This window comes from Poecilia latipinna, unplaced genomic scaffold, assembly GCF_001443285.1.
Source record: "Poecilia latipinna isolate Pla-1442-1.1 unplaced genomic scaffold, P_latipinna-1.0 Scaffold1492, whole genome shotgun sequence".
Classification (NCBI taxonomy): Eukaryota; Metazoa; Chordata; class Actinopteri; order Cyprinodontiformes; family Poeciliidae; genus Poecilia; species Poecilia latipinna.
The window spans coordinates 10,980-30,007 of NW_015114108.1; the positions used below are offsets into that span (position 1 = coordinate 10,980).

Sequence of the window (19,028 nt, forward strand, 5' to 3'; positions counted from 1 at the left end):
TTTTTCATTCTCTTAAGAATGTAGAGCTAATTAAACGATCTAAACAAGACCTTAACGTGGTTCCAGTTTCTCTCGATAGCCAACCTGTTGAAACTGTGGCAAATTTGGGTCGTTCCTGGACAGTCAGCTCAACTTTGCTGAAAAGACTGACTATTTTGAAGAACTGTTCTCAGAGACTCTACCTTTTAAGAAGAATTAGTGATCATGGGGTGACCCAACTTGACTCTAGTTGGGTCACTCCTATGTCTTGAATTTGTGGGGGGAATCATATTTTATTTATCACTACAGAAAGGTTCAGTGAATGCGCATATGAAGCTGGTGGGTTCGGTACCACTGGCTTAGATCTAAGCTTTGTTACTTAAATCTAAGCTAGTTAGTTAGCAAGTTGGGTATATTAACAGCTAGTTAGCGTTAGCCTCAACCACCTAGAACCTGTTCTGTCCTGGCAGTTTCTCAATAAACTTAAGACTTGCGATAAACATATTTAAGACCAAATTACATTCTTTTAGGACATTTTAAGGCCTTAGTTTTAGATGAATTTAAGACTTAAGGATTTTTCAGAAACCCCGAAAATTGGTTATCATTGGTTGGGATTTATTGTCACATACGTATGGTAAGGCATTTATCCCAATAAATGATCAGCAACACGATACAGAAGAAGAACAATCAGAAATCCATGTTGGAGAAACAGACGGCGATAAACCAGGGAGGACGCGATCGGGAGACATCTGGGGAGCGTCCACACGTGGCAGCCATGACAGCAACACAAACTAAAAACCACTCTCCCCTTGAAACCTCGTCTAGGCTTTTATGAGGCAACCCCTCCGTCCCACAGCGGACCTCCCCGGAGCCCTGACCGCCAGCGAGCGGCACACACTCCGTCTCATCCTGAAGAAACCGCTGCAGATTGCATTCCCTGCGCCGACCCCTGCGTACCGCGCCGCGCCGCGCCCTCCGACCCCCATCAAGGCTCCGGGAATCCCCCTCTGCCCCTTTTCCTCTGGCAGTGTTGATGTTACAGGCAGACTGTTTGGTTGTGTTTGGTCAGGGTGCAACGACAGAACTAAACACGGGTATTTACCCTGAGATAACCGCCCAGTCTGGATAAGCTCTGTGTGGATTCTGTCCCAGTACAACCAGCAGACTTTCTGTCGTTAAAGGGATTTTCTGTATTTTCCGGTTATGAGCAGTCAGTATCTTACCTGGGGTAGGAAACTGTTTTTATGTCTCTGTTAGGTGATAATTCAGATTGGTTAAAGCAAAAATGGGAATGAAAACCAATCAATCAATTAAACCAAAATAATCAAGTCAAAAATACTTGAGGCCAAAAAAGTCTATAAATTTTTTATATAAAATATTTAGTTTTTTAGTTTGTTTTAATTTTTTTACCTTCTAAACAATAAAATTGAGCAATATTCTAATTAAATATGACCTATTATGCTTCGCTGGACGTTAGGATCGGCCTGTGATTATACAAAACATTTTTATTTTATTTTTTACATCTTTCTTTTAAAAAACAAGATTTTAGTTTGATCAGTTCTGATGTTTTTGAGCTGTTTTAAGACATTTTGTCACTTTAAATCCAAATTAGAAATGCAGTATTGGAATGGCTTTGCTGGCTGAGTTCTTTTTAAATAAAAAAAATGTAATTTTACAAAACATTTAACAAACTAAAATCAGTTTTTGAGCATTCAAAATTGCCAGAATCTGGGAATAGGAATCTGCATAGAAATTATTTTTTTTCTGCATTGCTAAAATAAATTAAATTGAAGACTTTTACGCACAAACTTATTTTGGTTTAAATATAGTTTGGTATAGTATGGAGTCTTGTACATTTAAATAAATGTCATATTTTTGTTCACATTGTCTTTTCCTTTTCTCTGTCACATAGTTCAAACAACCTGTAGAGCGTTTGAATAGAAAAATTGGTTTCTGAATTAAAAATCATTTCTGAATCGAATTTTAACCCTAAAAATTGAAAACACTGAAAGATTCACATCTCTTTATATTTGTGCAGTTTTGGCTTATTTACTGTTTTTTACACCAAATGGCCTTTTTTGACTCCAGTTAACGATTAATCGATTATTAAATTAGTTGACGATTATTTCAATAATCGATTAATCTGATTAATCGTTTCAGTCCAAACCCCAGCATAAATCAAAAATAGATTATTTAGTGTTTGTATTTTCTGATATTCTCTCACCCAGCTGTATTTCCTTCTCATGTTAAACCTATTGAGAATGCTAAGAAATCCTCATTTCCATCAATATCTCCAATAACTCTATGAAGAATCCCACATTAAGTTTCCCTTTGGGATCAATAACATAGTTTGAAATGATTTTGATACCCCACAGGCTGCAGTTTGAGTCCCTGTCAGCGCTGACCTAACTCTGACTCATAAACTGAAACTCAGAGCTCTGACAGGCGAATGATTGAAGTTTTGATTTCAGCTCTAATTGAGAACCTGCGGTTGTTTAAACAACCTATGATTACAGTGAGCGATGTATATTCCCAGTATGAGTGAACTGGTTTGTGTTGATGTGGGTGTGTGGGAGCGGACCTGCAGCAGAGCGCCATGGATGTGGTTTTGTTGGATGTTGGGTCCCGGTTCTGCAGGGAGATCCTGCAGTAAGGTCCGGACGGTGGACGGGATCTGGGTGACGAGTACGAACGGGACGAGGGCCCGGGCCGCCATCTCTCTGGTCCGGTACACGGCCGACCGACTGCATCTGCACAACAAACATGGTGGCAACGTTTAACAGGGACGGACATTGCAAAAGGTCAGAAACCTGAGGTCAATTTTGTAATTACACTGCAAAAACAGAAAATCTTAAAATCTGGTTTCTAATGCAAGTATCTTCATAAACTTGAAATAAGACAAAACTAACTTAAAAGTAACTTTTTAGTAAGATATAGAGGCTTGTTTTAAGTAAATAATCCCTTAATATTGATGAAAAGGTTCTTGTTCTGTTGCCAGGTAAATTAACTTACAGGATGGGAAAAATGTCTTATTGTAAGTTAAATATTCTGCCAATGGAACAAGAACTTTTTTCATCAATATTAAGAAATTACTTACTTAAAACAAGCATCTACAGCACATGTGTCAAACTGGAGGCCCGGGGGCCAAATTTGGCCCGCCGTAGTATTTTATGTGGCCCTCCGGACTCCAAATTACATCAATAAGTCCCTCCAGTTTTTCACAAATCTGCAAAGTTCACACAAAATCAACAGATCCCCACATTTTTTCAGATATTACTGCACTTTTTTTCTCAAAATTGGTGAAAAAACATTGAGTTTAAGTGACTGCTGCCTCAGCCTTAATGGATGTTATAGTCCGTGATCGATACGGCGATTATTACAAAGTCTCATTTAACGTCATACATTAGCACACATTTTTCTAAATTAGATCCACAAAATCTGTGATTTTGATTGCAAAAAACCCACAAAAACAATCACAAAATGTTGCAGGGACTGATCAGTGGTTATTTAACTTTAAAATACAAACAGCTACTTATTGATATTTAAACAGTTTTATGGGTTTCATCAATATATTCTGGCACAACCGGCCCTTTAAGAACATTCAGATGTTTGATTTGGCCCAAAATTAAACTGAGTTTGACGCTCCTGATTTAGATTTTACTGTAAAGTTACCTATATGTTAGTTTTATCTTATTTCAAGCTTACTAGTCTAGTTTTCCATAGAAACTAGACAAAAATACTTGGTAAGATTTTGTGTTTTTGCAGTGTATTAACCGGTTAAAGTCCAGACAGTATTTGAGGTTCCTCATGGCTCCACTCTTTATTAACACCCCTGTGACTCAGTTAGTGCTGATTATGGAGAACAGCAACGTTTCTCACCATGTTTACGCTCAAAATGTGACTAAATGACCAAAGTTGTAGTTTAAGGCAGAGTTTAGGAATCAACTGGACTCAATTACTATCAACAAAGCTCATCCAAAATGCTCTGTTTGTAAAATGTTTATAAATAAATGTTGTTAATGATCTATAAAGTTCTGATTGTCTTGGACCAAAATGCCCTCAGGTCGTCAGAAACCTCTCAGGATCTTACCGTTTTCTCGTTGAACCATCAGTACGTCGCTAATAAATTCACCACTTATTTGATTTGGCTTCTATTTTTGCTCATATCTTACATAACCTTGCTTTCATTTCCTCGACTTATTGCAAACTTTACAAAATCAACATCTCCTGGACCTGCAGATGAACGATAAACCCGAATTCAAATATTTTCGAGTCATTAGCTGACCGGGCAGGAAATAGTAAGCGACGTCTTGTTATTGCCCACACGCAGACATTTCCCTCCCACGGTCGCTTGCAGCGCTCGCCGGTAATGCTGAGTATGGCCTGTCACCCTGAGAGTAAAGCTAAAATTAACTTTGTTTACAAGCCGGTAGAGTTTCCTTCTCCGGTGTCATAACAGAGCCGGAGCGGCCACAGGGGGAAGGACACGACCAGAACATGAATGAGATAAGACAGACTGGAAGGGGCAGAGCCACAGTCACTGGAGGAAGAAGGTAATTTCAGAAAGGCTTTGTTTATTCTTTAGCTAAAACTGCCACTTGAAATAAAATAAGCAACAAGCCTAATTCAGAAATTCACACGAAACACAGAAAATGTGGCATCGTTTCATCCCTGGCACAAAAAAACAGTCTGAAAACTTTTTCTTTCAGTTTACATTTTTATTAATTTCTAACGAACTAACAAACGTTGTTTCGGGGTTTTTTATCATTTGAACAAAAAAACTCAGTTAATGGAAATAAATCGATCAGACGAATCAGATTTACTTTAAATCCATCTTCTTGGTTTATCTAAGACGCAAGAGACGATTATTTTAGAAACTGATTATTCTATGAATAATCTGGCACATTCTGCAGATTTCTCATTTCACCTTTAAATGCTGCGTTCACACCAAACATGTCGCGTCTCTGACACTTTAAGTGACATTTTGCTCTATCATTGGGACGAGTCGTGGTTTTGCTTTGCTGGTCTCTTTGTACTATGAAACTGAGAAAGTGGCACCAAGCCATTCATAACGGAGGCTCAGACGTCTTTGTGAAAATTTTGTGTTTAGTTCTTATTGAACAAACGACAGCAGAGAACGGTGCGTCGGAGCCTCTCGCCTTTATTTCCTCTCTGTTTCGAGCAGCGGCGGATTAAGTAATGAGATTGTCTTGGTTTTATTTACTGAAATCAACAGAATGTCGCCGTCGGGTGAGTGTTTGAATTCACCAGATAATTCAGAGGTTTGGTGAGTTTCACAAGCTCGCTGAACGCCGACGACGGTCGCTGTTATATTCAGAATTTCTGAACCGTCTGAAATAAGATTTGATACAGTTTATTTTTACATGTTAGACCACAGCACTCAACCTATTTTTGTCAGTTTCTGGTTCTTTATTATTTATTTTACATTGGCTAATTGCATTGACTGAACAAACTAAAGTTGTTTTTGCATATTTGACCAAATGTGTGTATTTAACTCTGCTGTACTGGTGCAAAGTTATCAAATAAATTAGTAATTTAGTACATTTATGTCTGTGTTAAAAAAAAAAAGAAACATTTTAAGTGAAGGCAGCACTGTTTCTCTGAGAGGTATCGGCCGATATTAAACCCCAGACAGCTATTTCAAAAGTGAACAAAAATGTATCGGTGAATCTTTAGGCTCCAGTAAATCAGACTATTTTTACTTTATGTTATTATACTGTTTGGCACACTAAAAAAAAACAATTTAAGTTTAATATTTTAAAATAGAAATGAACCTGACGGTAATAAACTGGCTCAGTCTTCACTTTCTGCCACTCCCCTCCTCCTTTGCGGCCCACATGTTAGCTATCTGTGCTAATTTGTCCCAATGAAGCTGTTTTGTAAAAGGAAATGACAGTTTGGAAGGGTGTAATTTTAGAAATGGCAGCGTCCCCCGTGGGATCCGTAGGCAGACTGGCAACAATGAGGCTCATCTGGGCCTCATTTTGCAGAGCCGAGAGAACAAATTACTCCACTGAAACTGCGAAACGAGCAGGTGAGAAAGAGGAAGTGAGCCTTTAACTGTAACAAAACCAACGGCTTACTTTACTAATTAAACCGTTTTAATTGTTACTTTAACGGGGCAGAATTATGTGTCTGTTAACTTTAGTTGTTATAAAAACATCAAATATGACTTAAAGGAAATGCTACGCTTTAAAATTGGGCCTCTGTCTCTTTAAAAGCTCCTGCTCTTCCTGAAACTCAGTCAACACAACATTTCCCCGCTATCAAGACCACAACATTTTTACCAGCGTTGCAGTAAGTGTTTGCTAATTGCTGCTGGCTAGTCTGAAGGAGCTGCAAGTCACAAGGAAGGTGGAAACTCTGAAACTTGGAAACTGCTGATCCAAGGAGGAGCTGCGCCTTAAAGGCGGGACTATGTCCACCCAGGTGTTTTGAACAGCTGAATGGTTGCCATGGCGATTAAAGGACTTCTCAAACATGCATAGAAGAATCAACACTCCAGATATGTTTCTGATGAGGGAATAACATTGTAACACAATGTTGAGCTCAAAAAAGTTTATTTTAAAACTGCCCCTTTAAATATTAAATAGAATAAAATAAAAACATTCATGCTCATGGAGTTTTACTAACTTTAAGTAGAGCATAACTATCAGCTTTCCTACATCTGGTGAGTTCCTGTCTTATCTGCAAATGTAACATCTGTGATGACCCGATTTAGTTTTTACAAAATTCCCAGTTAGGTTTAGATTGGGACTTTGACTAGGCCATTCTAACCTATGGATTGTTGAGTCTCCTGTTTACATCCCCAGCTGTAAGACAGATGGGATCTACTTGTGGGTTCTTCTGAAGGTGATTTATTGCACTGTAGTTTATTCAGGAGAGTCAGAGTAATGGGGGCTGAATTAAAATGGATGCTTTTCAGAGTTTAAGTTGGAAAAATGTTGAAAACTGGATCATTTTCCATCCATTTCACAGCTATGGATCACTTTGTGTTGCCTCATCACTTTAAAAGGCTGAAATTTGTGGTTTCATTGGAAAAAATTAGAAAAATTAAGGGGTTTGAAAACTTTTACAAGGCGCTGTATTGTCGCTTCTAATGTAGAAGTGGGCTGACTTTCTAAATTAAAAAAAAATTGGCTAAAATTTGACTCTAGGGTTATATAAATGGCATTAAAAAAATCAAATTCAGCCAAATAAAACAGGCAGCGATAAATCTTAAAACATGCAGCGCCGCAGATGTTGGCTACGCTGAAATAAAATCGGTTCACATCAGTGAAAAGCTTCTCAATGGTCCTGATGGGAACACAATCCCACACGTCGTAGTCAGACATGAAACCCAGGAGCTTTTCCCTGCTGATGGGGAGAGCAGATTTCATTCACTTTCCGCCCAATGAAAAGACAAACACCGGTACGTCATCAGCTCCGACGGCGGTCCGCTCGTTAACGCGCAGCCTTTAACGAAGCGGCGAGCGAGCCATGTGAGCGAGTCAGAGATGGTAAATCACCATGGCAACAGCAGCTGCAATAAACATGTCCGCTGCTCGTAATCCTCCAGATCGTCGTGAAAATCAAAGACACCAGAAAAATAGTAAATATCAGAGCTGGAGAACGAAACAGGAGGCAAAAAAATAAAGATCTGACCTCTGCACATAAATGTTTCCCACCGTAAAATTCAAGTACTTTTCAAGGAAAGTTTCCAAACTTTTCCAGCACCAAACTTTGGAGATAAAAGCAATACAACTGAACTAAAGAAAACTGTTTTAATTCACTGTTAAATTATGTAATTTATTACTGTTGTTAAGGTTTCTACATTCTACTCAGAGAGTACTAGAGCCACATGAATAAAAAATTAAATTACAAGAACAAAGTAATTAAATTAGAAGGAAATCATAAATTTCCGAGTATAAAGTCAGTATATTACAAGAATAAAATTGTAAAATTAAGAGAATAAAGTCGCAACAATATGAGAATAAAGAAAATTTAGCAAAAAAAAAAAACAATTAACATTGTTTAATGTATAAAATATAAGACGATCAATAAGCTATTAGGAATAATTAATATTCATTACATGTTAAGCTAAATGACCTTTCTAAAAATTTTAATTTCCAAGTTTTCTTTCAGTAAATAAAACTAATTTTAGTAATTCTAACTAACCTAAAACAGGAAAAGTTTAGTTTCTTGTTTTAGAAAATGAGACAAAAATGTATCTGTGTCTGAAAATATCTGGCTTTCAGCTGTAAATAACATTTAAATATCAAGAACTTTCCAGTAATTTGTACAGAAAATCCAAGCACTTTCCAAACCTGGAAAACACCTAGACGATTTTGTGCAGCTGCAGAACTGGCTGATAAAGGAACCGACCGGATCAGACACGCTCTCTCATGATCACAGGTTGGAGGGGAAAAAAGACTCGAGCCAGAAAAGTTGAAGCTGAGCCATGTTTGACTTTTCAAACACGTGGGCTTCGTTTTGGCCAGATGAGCCGCATTCCTGGCCCGACAGCCACAGAACGGGCCAGAGACCAATTTAGGTCTCCACAGAACATGAGGCTTTAAAAAGAAATGACTCAAAGACTAATTTGCTGAAAGGCGATGGTAGATTATTGCCTCCAATGCAAGTGAGAGAAAGAGGAAACAATCCAGAAGAGAAAGGCTGGATATTCGTTCAGGTAGATGTGAATCAGAGTCTTACTCCTCCACCGTGTTAGGGGACATTTTTAATGGACTGCCAGGCCACCAGCGAGAGGTTTGGTGAGAAGGTAGCAGCTCTTTCTGATTATTGGGAAATGGAAAAATAATGTAAAACCATTTGAAGCTCCATGACCGATCTCCCCTCACCAGGGTGACACATAAAACATCTCGCCAGTAAACGTTTCTCCGTAAACTCTGACTCATATTTTACTGGGATTTAAGTTTAAGGGCTGGACAATCAATCAATAACATATGAATCAATAGATAATACGTTTCATAGAATCTTCCAGAACCGCACAGCTTTCTGGGGAATGTAGGCAGAGCAAAGGCAAAGTCGGTAGAATCAACTCACTCACTCTTCGGTTACCTAGCAACTCACTCATTCTGTGGTTGCCTAGCAACAACCTGTAGAGTAACTGCCGCAGTTTAAAGTTCAACCACTTAAAATTAAGAAATAACAGGTTGAAGTGAATAACTGTGGCAGTTTGACAGAATTTCTGATATTTAAAACTAAAAACTAATAAATAATTATTGATAGACTTATTTAAAATGCTTATATTGTGGTATTTTTTTCAGTTATTTCGTCCAGCCCTAATTTAAGTACACGATTCTCTCAATCAATTCATATTAACTGTTTTATAATGTGTATTTTTAGGATTTTTGGTTCATATTTTGGTGTTTTTATTTTTAAGTTTCACTTTTTGGTTGAACAAAACATCCAAAATCTGATGTTAATGTTAAATAAATATTAAAATAAGTGTAAGTCTAAGTTGGGTAAGAAAAGTAACATGGATATGGTGTCTATCCATGACTAGATTAATGAAGTAATATTAGAAATATTTACTTCATCCTCCTACATAATTCGATGATCCATGATACCATCCACTGAATATCAGTGCAAAACTTAATTATAGCAGAAATTTGACCACAAAAACTCATTAAATACATTAAGCCTTTGCTTAGTAATAGGAAAAGTGTTTGTTTGCTTTTTTGTCGTTATTTTAATAAGCTGCAAAACACTTAATTTTTTTTTCTAAACTGAAACTAAAGATTATTTTAGTAATTGAGTATTCTGAAGATTAATCGCATCAAAAAATGGCACATCCTACACATTTTCCATTCAACCACTTTTAAAAATGCATTAAAATTAGCAAATGAACAAATAATTAAATTCCTTTTGTTAAAATAAGACAATAAACATTCTCAGAGCTTGAACTGGGTGAAGCTAAAACTATACCAACAGAGGAGTTTTGGCTAGAACATAATTATATGCAAAGCTGTTTTTATCTTAAATGCAAAACGTATATATATCTTGCCTTAATTGCTGCTCTGAATATGTTAGTTTATTTTCCTCGAATGGCCTGTTATTCATTCTGTATATTCCAGTTGAAATTAGTTTCAATTGATTAATCGCGATTAATCGTTTCAGCCCTACTTTTTTTCCACGTTGCCATCACAATGAGGCATTTGTGTGTCCTATTTTGAGGAAAAAGATTAATTTAATTCAATTTGGAATAAAGCTGTAACATGACGCAATGTTGAAAAAGTGAATACTTTCCGGATGCGCTGTATTTCACCTTAAAGTAGGGTAAAAATTCACTTTAATCACCAGCCTGGGCAGCGCGCAAATCAACAAGAGGTAAATATTAGGCTAATTTCAATATAAGATAAATGCGTTTCACTTTGTAAAAGCAAATAACGCCGTGTTGAACTGGAAGCCAAAACATGAAGAAGACCATTTTTCCACTCTTCCTTCACATGTCGTCTATTTCCAAAGGACAACCAGCCGTTTCTTACTGGAACTGCAGATTACGTTGGAGGGAACACAAGATGCCAACCTTTCAACTGGGTTTTCCAGTGAAAATCAATTAGACTCCTCCCAAATACTTTCCATAAGTGTTTTCCCTCATCTCCAATCCGAAGGGGAAAAAATGAAGGCTGTAACCATAGTTTCCCATTTGTCTGGTTGGTTCACAACAAAAGAAACAAAACAGAACTAAACAGGTCAAACAACCACAGAAGTACAAGACATCACATGAAAACCAGCCAGATTAGACAGCTGGGGAGTCTCAGCAGACAAAAACAGAATCAAAACAGAAAGCTTATCTCGTTTCCACCCATAATAAACATTAAAACGCACAAAACGACAGAGATCTGCAAGATGCATCTGTAAAAATAACAAAAATACTGGACACGTTTATAGAACAGTTATGGAGGCACCTGCATCAACATCAATATAAAGAGGGAAAGTCAGTAATGTTGAGACTGCAGGGTTTTTTGGTGATGGTGAATTGTTGCACACGTGGAGCTGCAGTTTAGAAAAACAGTTGTGCTGCTGATACTTTCTGTGGTTATTGCTTAATTATCTTCATATAAACAGAACAAGCAGCTGAAATAAGCAACAACCAACAGAGAAAGGAGAAGCTGCTGCTCACGTCTAAGTTTTACAGAAACAACATGCCGCCATATGTAAGAGGTCAAAATACTAATATTTATGATAATGTAATTAGAACAGAAGCTCCCAGCATGACGCACCAATCCCCTTTTTTCTCTTCCAATGGCGATATCTGAGGTTCAGTATTAACCAATACCAATATAATACAGATAAACAATTCTGAATTTAATTAAAATGTTTCTTTTTTTTTGAAACACAGACATAAATGTACTGAATTACTAATTTAGTTGATAAATCTGCCCCAGTACAGAACATTTAAATCCACCGTTAGCGCCACAAACTTGGTCCAACATGTCAAGACAACTTTAATTTGGGTTATAACAATCAATGTAAATAAATAATATAAAAACAAACTGACTACATTGATCAAACATGGAAATAATAAACTGCAACAAATTTTCTGTCAAACGGTTCAGAAGGTGCAATTAGGAAGTCTAATTATTATGTAAAATAAAAAAAGCACAAAGCATATAATTAGACTAAGTAGATCTGTCCTTATGGATCAGCCACATGATCACTGATACCCAAATATTGAATTTTTTCAGTATTGGAACCGATACAGATATTGATATTCAATTGGTGAATCTTAAATGGAGGCCATCTTGATTCCATGCCTGATAAGAGATCTGACCCAAACAACTCGCTGCAGTCAAAGTAAATGCTAAACGGTTCTACTTTTCAGTATTTCTCCATAAGATTGAATTTAAACACGACAGAAGTGGTTTAATGATTTAGTACGAATGAAAATTCAGGTTTGGCTTTGAGTGTCAGAAACTTTGGGTTTAAAGTGAGACGTTTCTCACTGTTGAGGATTTTGACCTCTGTTGCTGGATTTTCTTAACTGATCACTATAGGGCTTCGGTCAGAAGCACGCTGGTCATCAGGGTGTTTAAATGATTTACTGAAGAATCACTGAGAGGACAGTGCAAATAAATTGAAGCATTTTATTGTCAATGACTGCAGCACCAGTCTCAACAGTAAACAGCAAACAGATCAACTGAATGTCAAGAAGAAGAAATAAACGGAACAAACCTCCTTTCAATAAAAGGAACCACTTCAAAATAAAAGCATAGACATGAAGTACTTGAAGAATTAATAACACTCACCAAACACAAACTAAAAGAAATCCAAAATGGCCACCGTTTACGTGCTAAAGACAGACATGCTCAGTTATAAATAACTGTTTATTTGCGCTTTGATTATTTTTAATCATATGAAAAAATACAGAGATACATCATTACTAATGTATTGCTAATAGTCGTTAGCTTAATAACTTAGCGACAAATTCCCACATGGGGGTTTAGCTTTCGATACAAATGGAGCACAGATCACTCCTACCTCATGATTAAGGGCCTGAAAGGAGCGAGTCCCAGAGGAGAGGACGACCCATCCATGGGGGAGGGGTAGAGGCGGCTGAGCACCAGCAGCAGCAAGAACAGGCTGGGGTGGAGCGTCACATGACCGCTGTCACTAAACACAAACACACAAATAACCAAATGTTAGCAGAGACGCTTAGCTGTTAGCTGGCAGCTGTGAAAGCAAGAATGTTTTATACATCTTGGTATCTATCAAGAAGACAAGTTAGGCAGAATATAGTTAGCATCATTTAGCTAAATGATGCTAATTTAGTTAGCTTCATTTAGCCAAATGACGCTCACGCAGTTAGCATTGTTTAGCTTGTCATGAGAACAATTAGAATCTGTTGGCTGTAAACAAACTGTAACAACTCATCTACGACTTCATAGTTACACAGAACAGCTAATAGCATTAGCATTGTCATAGATTATGACGTTTGCAGATGACACTGTGATGTGTCCCAGGTCGAGCTGCATAAAACTCATTTAAATCCTCCAGCACCTTTTGAAAAACTCAACTTATAATTTCAGGTAAATATCTGCTGTAAGAAGTTTGTCGTTTTTGAAGAACCATTATTTTGTTTTGGTTTTCAGGTTATAAAATAAACAAAATAATCTTGGGGGAAAATTGGAACCATTTTATTTTATGCTCTACTGATATTTGTATATAAAATTATTTTCAGTTATGGGTTGTTGATTGTAAAACAGCAGTTTATTTAGTCTGCCATCAAAGGAAAAATGTGGCTTTATCTTTAAGTCATATTTTCACATTTATATAAAAAATATACCTATTTAAATATTGGAGTTGCAACAAATGGTTATTTTAGTGATAATCTATTCTGTTGATTATTCTGATGATTAATCAATTAGTTAATTAAAAATTGGCACAGTCTGTGTAGTATTTATTTAACCACGTAAGTTTATTTTATGCAATATTAAAAGTATATAAAGGTACAAAGAAGCACATAATTCGATTAATTTTTTAAATAAGAAAACAAACATTTTATTGCCTAAAATGCAAACTCCAATCGGCAAAATTAGTTGACCATGATTCCAATCATCAAGATTGATCCCATTAATCATTTCAGCCATAGAAAATATTATATAACTTCAATAAATTAATATTTATTGGAACAGCCAATTATTTAGTTTGAAGATTAAATATTGAGCTATAAATACAAGATATTAGAAGATAAAGTATCTATGATAGATGCTGATTACTGACACTTAAATGTCATCCTATTATGTAAATTTAATTTTATTCATTATTTTTAGAAAACTCATTGCTTTATATTTCTATTTAGCAGCATCAATGCCACCTTAAACACCTTCATCATAACCTCATACAGAAACTGTGAGCCATAAACTTTCTTTTATTACACATTCCGACACGGTCGACTCTTCATCCTGAGCTTTTCATCTCCATCTTTTCAAATCTCATCCCTTCCAGCTGAGTCAGAGTGGAACGTTTTCGTCTCTGCCAAACCGTTCAAAGTTTTCACTCTGACTCACTGGCAGTGCAGAAACACAAGAGGAAATTAAATTTTTACTCCACAAGAGTTTCACTTCTTCTCTTCCTGTTATGTTAAAAATGGAGATCAGAAAGAAAGAAGAAAATGTCTTTGTTTATAGAGCAAGGAGGGCTGGCAGCTGCGCTTTGTGAAGGTCTGTAAACATGAACGTTTTGCTTATGTTACCAAACGTGTGTGAACGCAGCGTCCTTCACAGACGCCTCCCCACGACGGCACAGTGGGCTTCGCGTTGTTTCGCTCAGCAAACGCACACAGAGCGCGTTCACGTCGACTTCATGGGAAACGAAATCGCAACCAATTAGGAGGCAGTCAAACATTTAAACTGTCAAAATCAGAGGGACAGGATGTGAGGTCACACATCCAGCAGGAAAAGAAAATGCCAAAATCAGAGGGACAGGATGTGAGGTCACACATCCAGCAGGAAAAGAAAATGCCAAAATCAGAGGGACAGGATGTGAGGTCACACATCCAGCAGGAAAAGAAAATGTCCTGCTGGAACTACTTTTTATGGAGGGGAAGAAAATGTTGGTTTGCGTTCCCTCGCAATAAATTAGCAAATACTCCTTGGTCACAAATGTCGATTTAAAATTTAAAATATTTAGAGGTTTAGAGAAAACGTGTCTATGCATTCTTAATTTTTTGGTGCAAAAAACTGATTGAAAATCAATTTATTAACCCTTTAGAATAGGAGTGTCAAACTCATATTTATTTTTTGGGCCAAATCAAAAATTTGAATGTTGTTAAAGGGCCAGAATGCATTGATAAAACCCATTAAACTGTTAAAATACCAAAAAATAGATGTTTGCTTCAGCATTCAATAAATGTTTCTAAAAATTAAATAATCACTGATTAGTCCCTTCAGGATTTTGTGATTGTTTTTGTGAATTTTTTGCAAACAACTTCACAGATTAACAGATAAGTAATGAAATAGTAATGAAAGTTAAAGGTCAAAAGGTCAACAAACCCCCCCACTTTTACGTTTACTAAATCAAAATGGCCTTTGCACTTTCAATAATATCTTCAAAGCAGCACAAAAAAATTTACTGCACAAACATAGTCGAGTTGATTGACACCAATTTTGCTTGATTTGAAGAAAGCAGGGGGCTGGTTGACCTTAAAATGACCTCTGGAAACATTTCTTAATATCTTTAAAATGACAGCGGCACAAACAAAAGGTTTACTGCACAAACATCTGACTCTATTTTTGTCTGATTTGAAGAAGGCAACTTCACTCAAGTACTTTACAAAAACCTTATATTACAGCAGAAAAAGTATTAAATTACGCCGAATGAACTGACCAGTACATCACTGTGAGACAACGCAAAAGGAAAAACATCCTCCATCCTCCGTACCTTTTAACATCTCCAACAATTTCAGGACGTCTTTTTTTTAAATCAGGCTTTTAGAGAGAGGAAACACAACACTGTGACCTTAAGATTCTGAAATCTCCTCTTAGACGGAAAGGACACGGTCACAGAGACGTAAACAAAAGAATATCTAAAGTAAACCGAAGCTTAAGCTTTCCATTTATTTTGCCTCAGACAAATAAATCATCAGCTCCGTTTCAAAAACCGCTGGAATATGATACAGACGCTGTTTTCCTAGGAAGGGAAGGGAGCTGAAGATAAGACGGAGCGCTGCAACTAATCACTTTAAAAACTCAGAGACTGACCTGGAATAGTTTCTGAGATAAAACCTGGTGCAGCCAGACAGAAATGATCGCTGCACTGAGATAATGAAGCCAGCAAATAAATATGGAGCCTAAGCTACATAAAAAAAAAAACTGTTTTGAGCATTAAAATATAAAAAATAAAGAAACGGGAATAGAATCAAATACTACAATAAAGTTATAATATTACAGGACTAAATTCATAATATTACGACTTTATCCTGGAAATATTTCACATGCAGTGTGAGTGAAACGCAAAAGCTGAAAATGTAACAAATGTTGCAATTTTCAACAAACTTCCTTGAATACAGCAGAGAGAAGGTTTACCCTCAGTTTATTTCTGGCATACTTTTTGTTGTTTTCCTGCCGTTTAGTTCATAATTACGTCCTATATTATCTCTGGGTCTCGATTTTTGTTTGGCCCAATTTACAAAACACTAAATGTGTGCATGTGCACAAAAAAAGACGCGTCTGTCGTCTATTTTGGAGCCGTCTGATTGTGAAAGTTCAGTTGGAAACCACAAACAGCTGCTCTGCTGCCTCCTGTCCCGCTGTGTGTTCCTATAGCATGACGCGGCCGGGTCTGTTTGGGCGGCGCGGCGAAAACAACGAGAAGTCAGACGGCCGAGGTCTGGTTCCGTGGGAAATTTGCAAATGTTTTAACAAGGGTCGAAGGGAGTGTAAAAGAGCTGGTCTGAAAGAGCTTTCAATTAATTGGATCCATATTAAGATAAGACGGGTTGGGGAGCTTCTGGCCGACTACAAGGCTTTTACAAAGAGGGGGAGCTGACGGCGATAAGGCCAATGAACCTCAGAGGACTCAACCCTCCACTGCAAAAAAACAGAACGAAAACCAAGAAAGACGTTTACTTTACTCGGCCGTAAAGCCCAGTGCTCTGAGCAAATAATCAGTCAAGTGAGCAAGTGATAAGAAAAAGGCTGTGAGAACAAAATACAGAGCGTTGGACTTTAATCTGCAGAAAATAAATAGTTTAGTTTGTTTTTTCCTCTGGAGAAAATAAGAACAAGAACACCTTTAAGGTTTCAGCCTGAGTCGCCTCACCTTTCCACAGTGGATGCAGCTTCCTCCAGCTGGCTCAGGAGGAACGGATAGAGAGCCGGAAAACGAGTGAAAAACTCCCGACCCGTCATCCTGTGGGCAGAGGGAGAGGAGGAGAACGGTACGATGATTAATAATAACGGCAGGAAATAATCCATGACCTCATAGTTGGTAATAATCCCACGTTATACTGAGATTATATTGTTATACCAACAATGTGTAAAACATACATTTTAAAGGGACAGTATTATTCATTTTACATCCACACAGAGTCATTTTACAGTAAATTAAAGTATCTATATTGACTTCAGTTGTTATAAAAATGCTACATATATCAAACATGACTTAAAGGTGACCTATTACACTTCCTTGAACAGGTTCGGATGGTGATAGAAAACATGTTCATGACAGTTTTTGCAAGAATGAGACACAATGTTGTGGACATTGTGATCAAGGAAGAGCAGCAAAGAGTCAGCAATCCCTAATAATAAGGATATAATAACCTGACAATTTAGTACCATTATTTCATTGTGTACTACTATCATCGTTTCATTCAATCACATGTCGACCGTCTCTCCAACAGACACAAACGTCTCTCAGTATCATTTAGTTAAAGTCTGCAGTCCAAACACAACAAGCACGCCGCATTCAGACTGTTGTGTTTTTACTAGCAGATAAGACACTCGAGGCTGTTTTCTCCGGCTTTAAAATCACACACTCACCAACTATTTACAGCATAATGTGCACATTGTTTACCATTTACCCTCAGAGCCTCATTAATGCTTTACACCACAGATTCAACAAGGTGTCTGAAACATCCCTGAAGGACTTAACAACGTCACGCAATCATTCATGACCCACATTTCTAGTGCTGCTACGTCCAATGTTGCTCTCTTGGATGAGGATCTGGACTTAAGAATAAATGAGTTAATTTACCTCATCATCATGTTCAAGAAACCAGTTTGTGATTCTTCTGCCAAACTAGTGTGATAACATTGTCTTGTGTTTGTCGCAAACAGTGATGTCTTTCTGTCTCCCAATCAATTAACTGTAGCTGTGCTTTCACACAACTTTGAGCAAACTGTTAAAATGTTGCAAAAAGAGGGGGAAAGCTAATTAAGTGTAATTCCAACCATCAGTGAATCAATTAATGTGAGGTAAATGTTGGCTACAGCAAAACTTGTTTGGCAAATGTGTTTCCATCTCCTGTTTAGCGCCTTAATTCTTCTTCGGACAAGCCAGAAACCACCTCAAGCGTAAAAACTTCGAATTTTGAAGTTTCCATTAGAGCTGGACAATAAATCAATAACATATATTGTGATAGGCACGTGATCAATGTCAAAAGATAATACATCTGATGGAATATTTAATAATTTAACTTAACTTTGTGCTGTCAACTAACTCACTCACTCTTTGGTTGCCTAGCAACAACCTGTTGAGTAACTTGCGCAGCAGCAGTTTATGGTTTCGCCTCATAACGCTTAAAAGTATAAAACGTTGTGGAGCGAAAACCGTGGATAAAACAGGAACAGTAAGGCCACCAGTTTGGCAGTATTTAAGACATTTGAAACAAAAAACTAATCAATAATTATTGAATCTGACTGATATGAAATGCTTATATTGTGATAGGTTTTCAGCCATATCGTCCAGCCCAAGTTTCCATCGATATTTTCCAATCTAAAAAGTACGTAAAAGTACGTTGATAGAAACACGGCTTGGCATTGATTCTTCACATGATTCTCATCTCACTTCGCAGCCATTTTGGCCTTTCTCCCATTGACTTGATTTGTCTCCGACATGACAATTCAAGTGAACAGAAGGAGAATCTGTGAACAATTCTGTAAATTTTCTGCCCTATTTTTGGATTGTATTCTGACTGTAGTTTTAGCAATGGCAGCGGAGGAAGTGAACAAAGCCGTTCACTCTGTGTTGGCCGTTCTTCCAAATACTTAACATTAACAGACGTCTTGTTCGGATTAGCACTTCTTTCTTCGCAGAGGAGGACGGATGATTACAGCACAGGAAATTTACGGTAAGTTTTGCAGTGTTGAACTTTCGCGTTACATATGTTAGCGGCAGACGTTAGCAATTGGGCAAAATTGAAAACTTCCAGGAAGCAATCGTTTCTCATACAGCTGAGTCACCAGAACCGTTTTATGAAGCAAAGTGTGGAACCAGGGTCTGGTTTCTACTACCATGACGCAGTAGCTCCACCCTAACTTTACCGTTGTCCTATAAACCTACAAGGAAGAAAGAAGAGCAAG

General features: G+C 37.3%; 1 protein-coding gene across 1 annotated transcript in view; it reads right to left on the minus strand.

The window, feature by feature from the left end:
- Positions 1-800: 800 nt before the first annotated feature.
- Positions 801-19,028, minus strand: part of thada (THADA armadillo repeat containing) — a 56,189-nt gene continuing 37,961 nt past the window's right edge. The window contains exons 27-30 of the mRNA XM_015057796.1: positions 16,768-16,857; positions 12,487-12,618; positions 2,494-2,729; positions 801-1,063 (exon numbers count right to left, since the gene is read on the minus strand). Of these exons, the coding sequence (XP_014913282.1) occupies positions 801-1,063; positions 2,494-2,729; positions 12,487-12,618; positions 16,768-16,857 (721 nt within the window). The remainder of the gene's footprint in view (positions 1,064-2,493; positions 2,730-12,486; positions 12,619-16,767; positions 16,858-19,028) is intronic.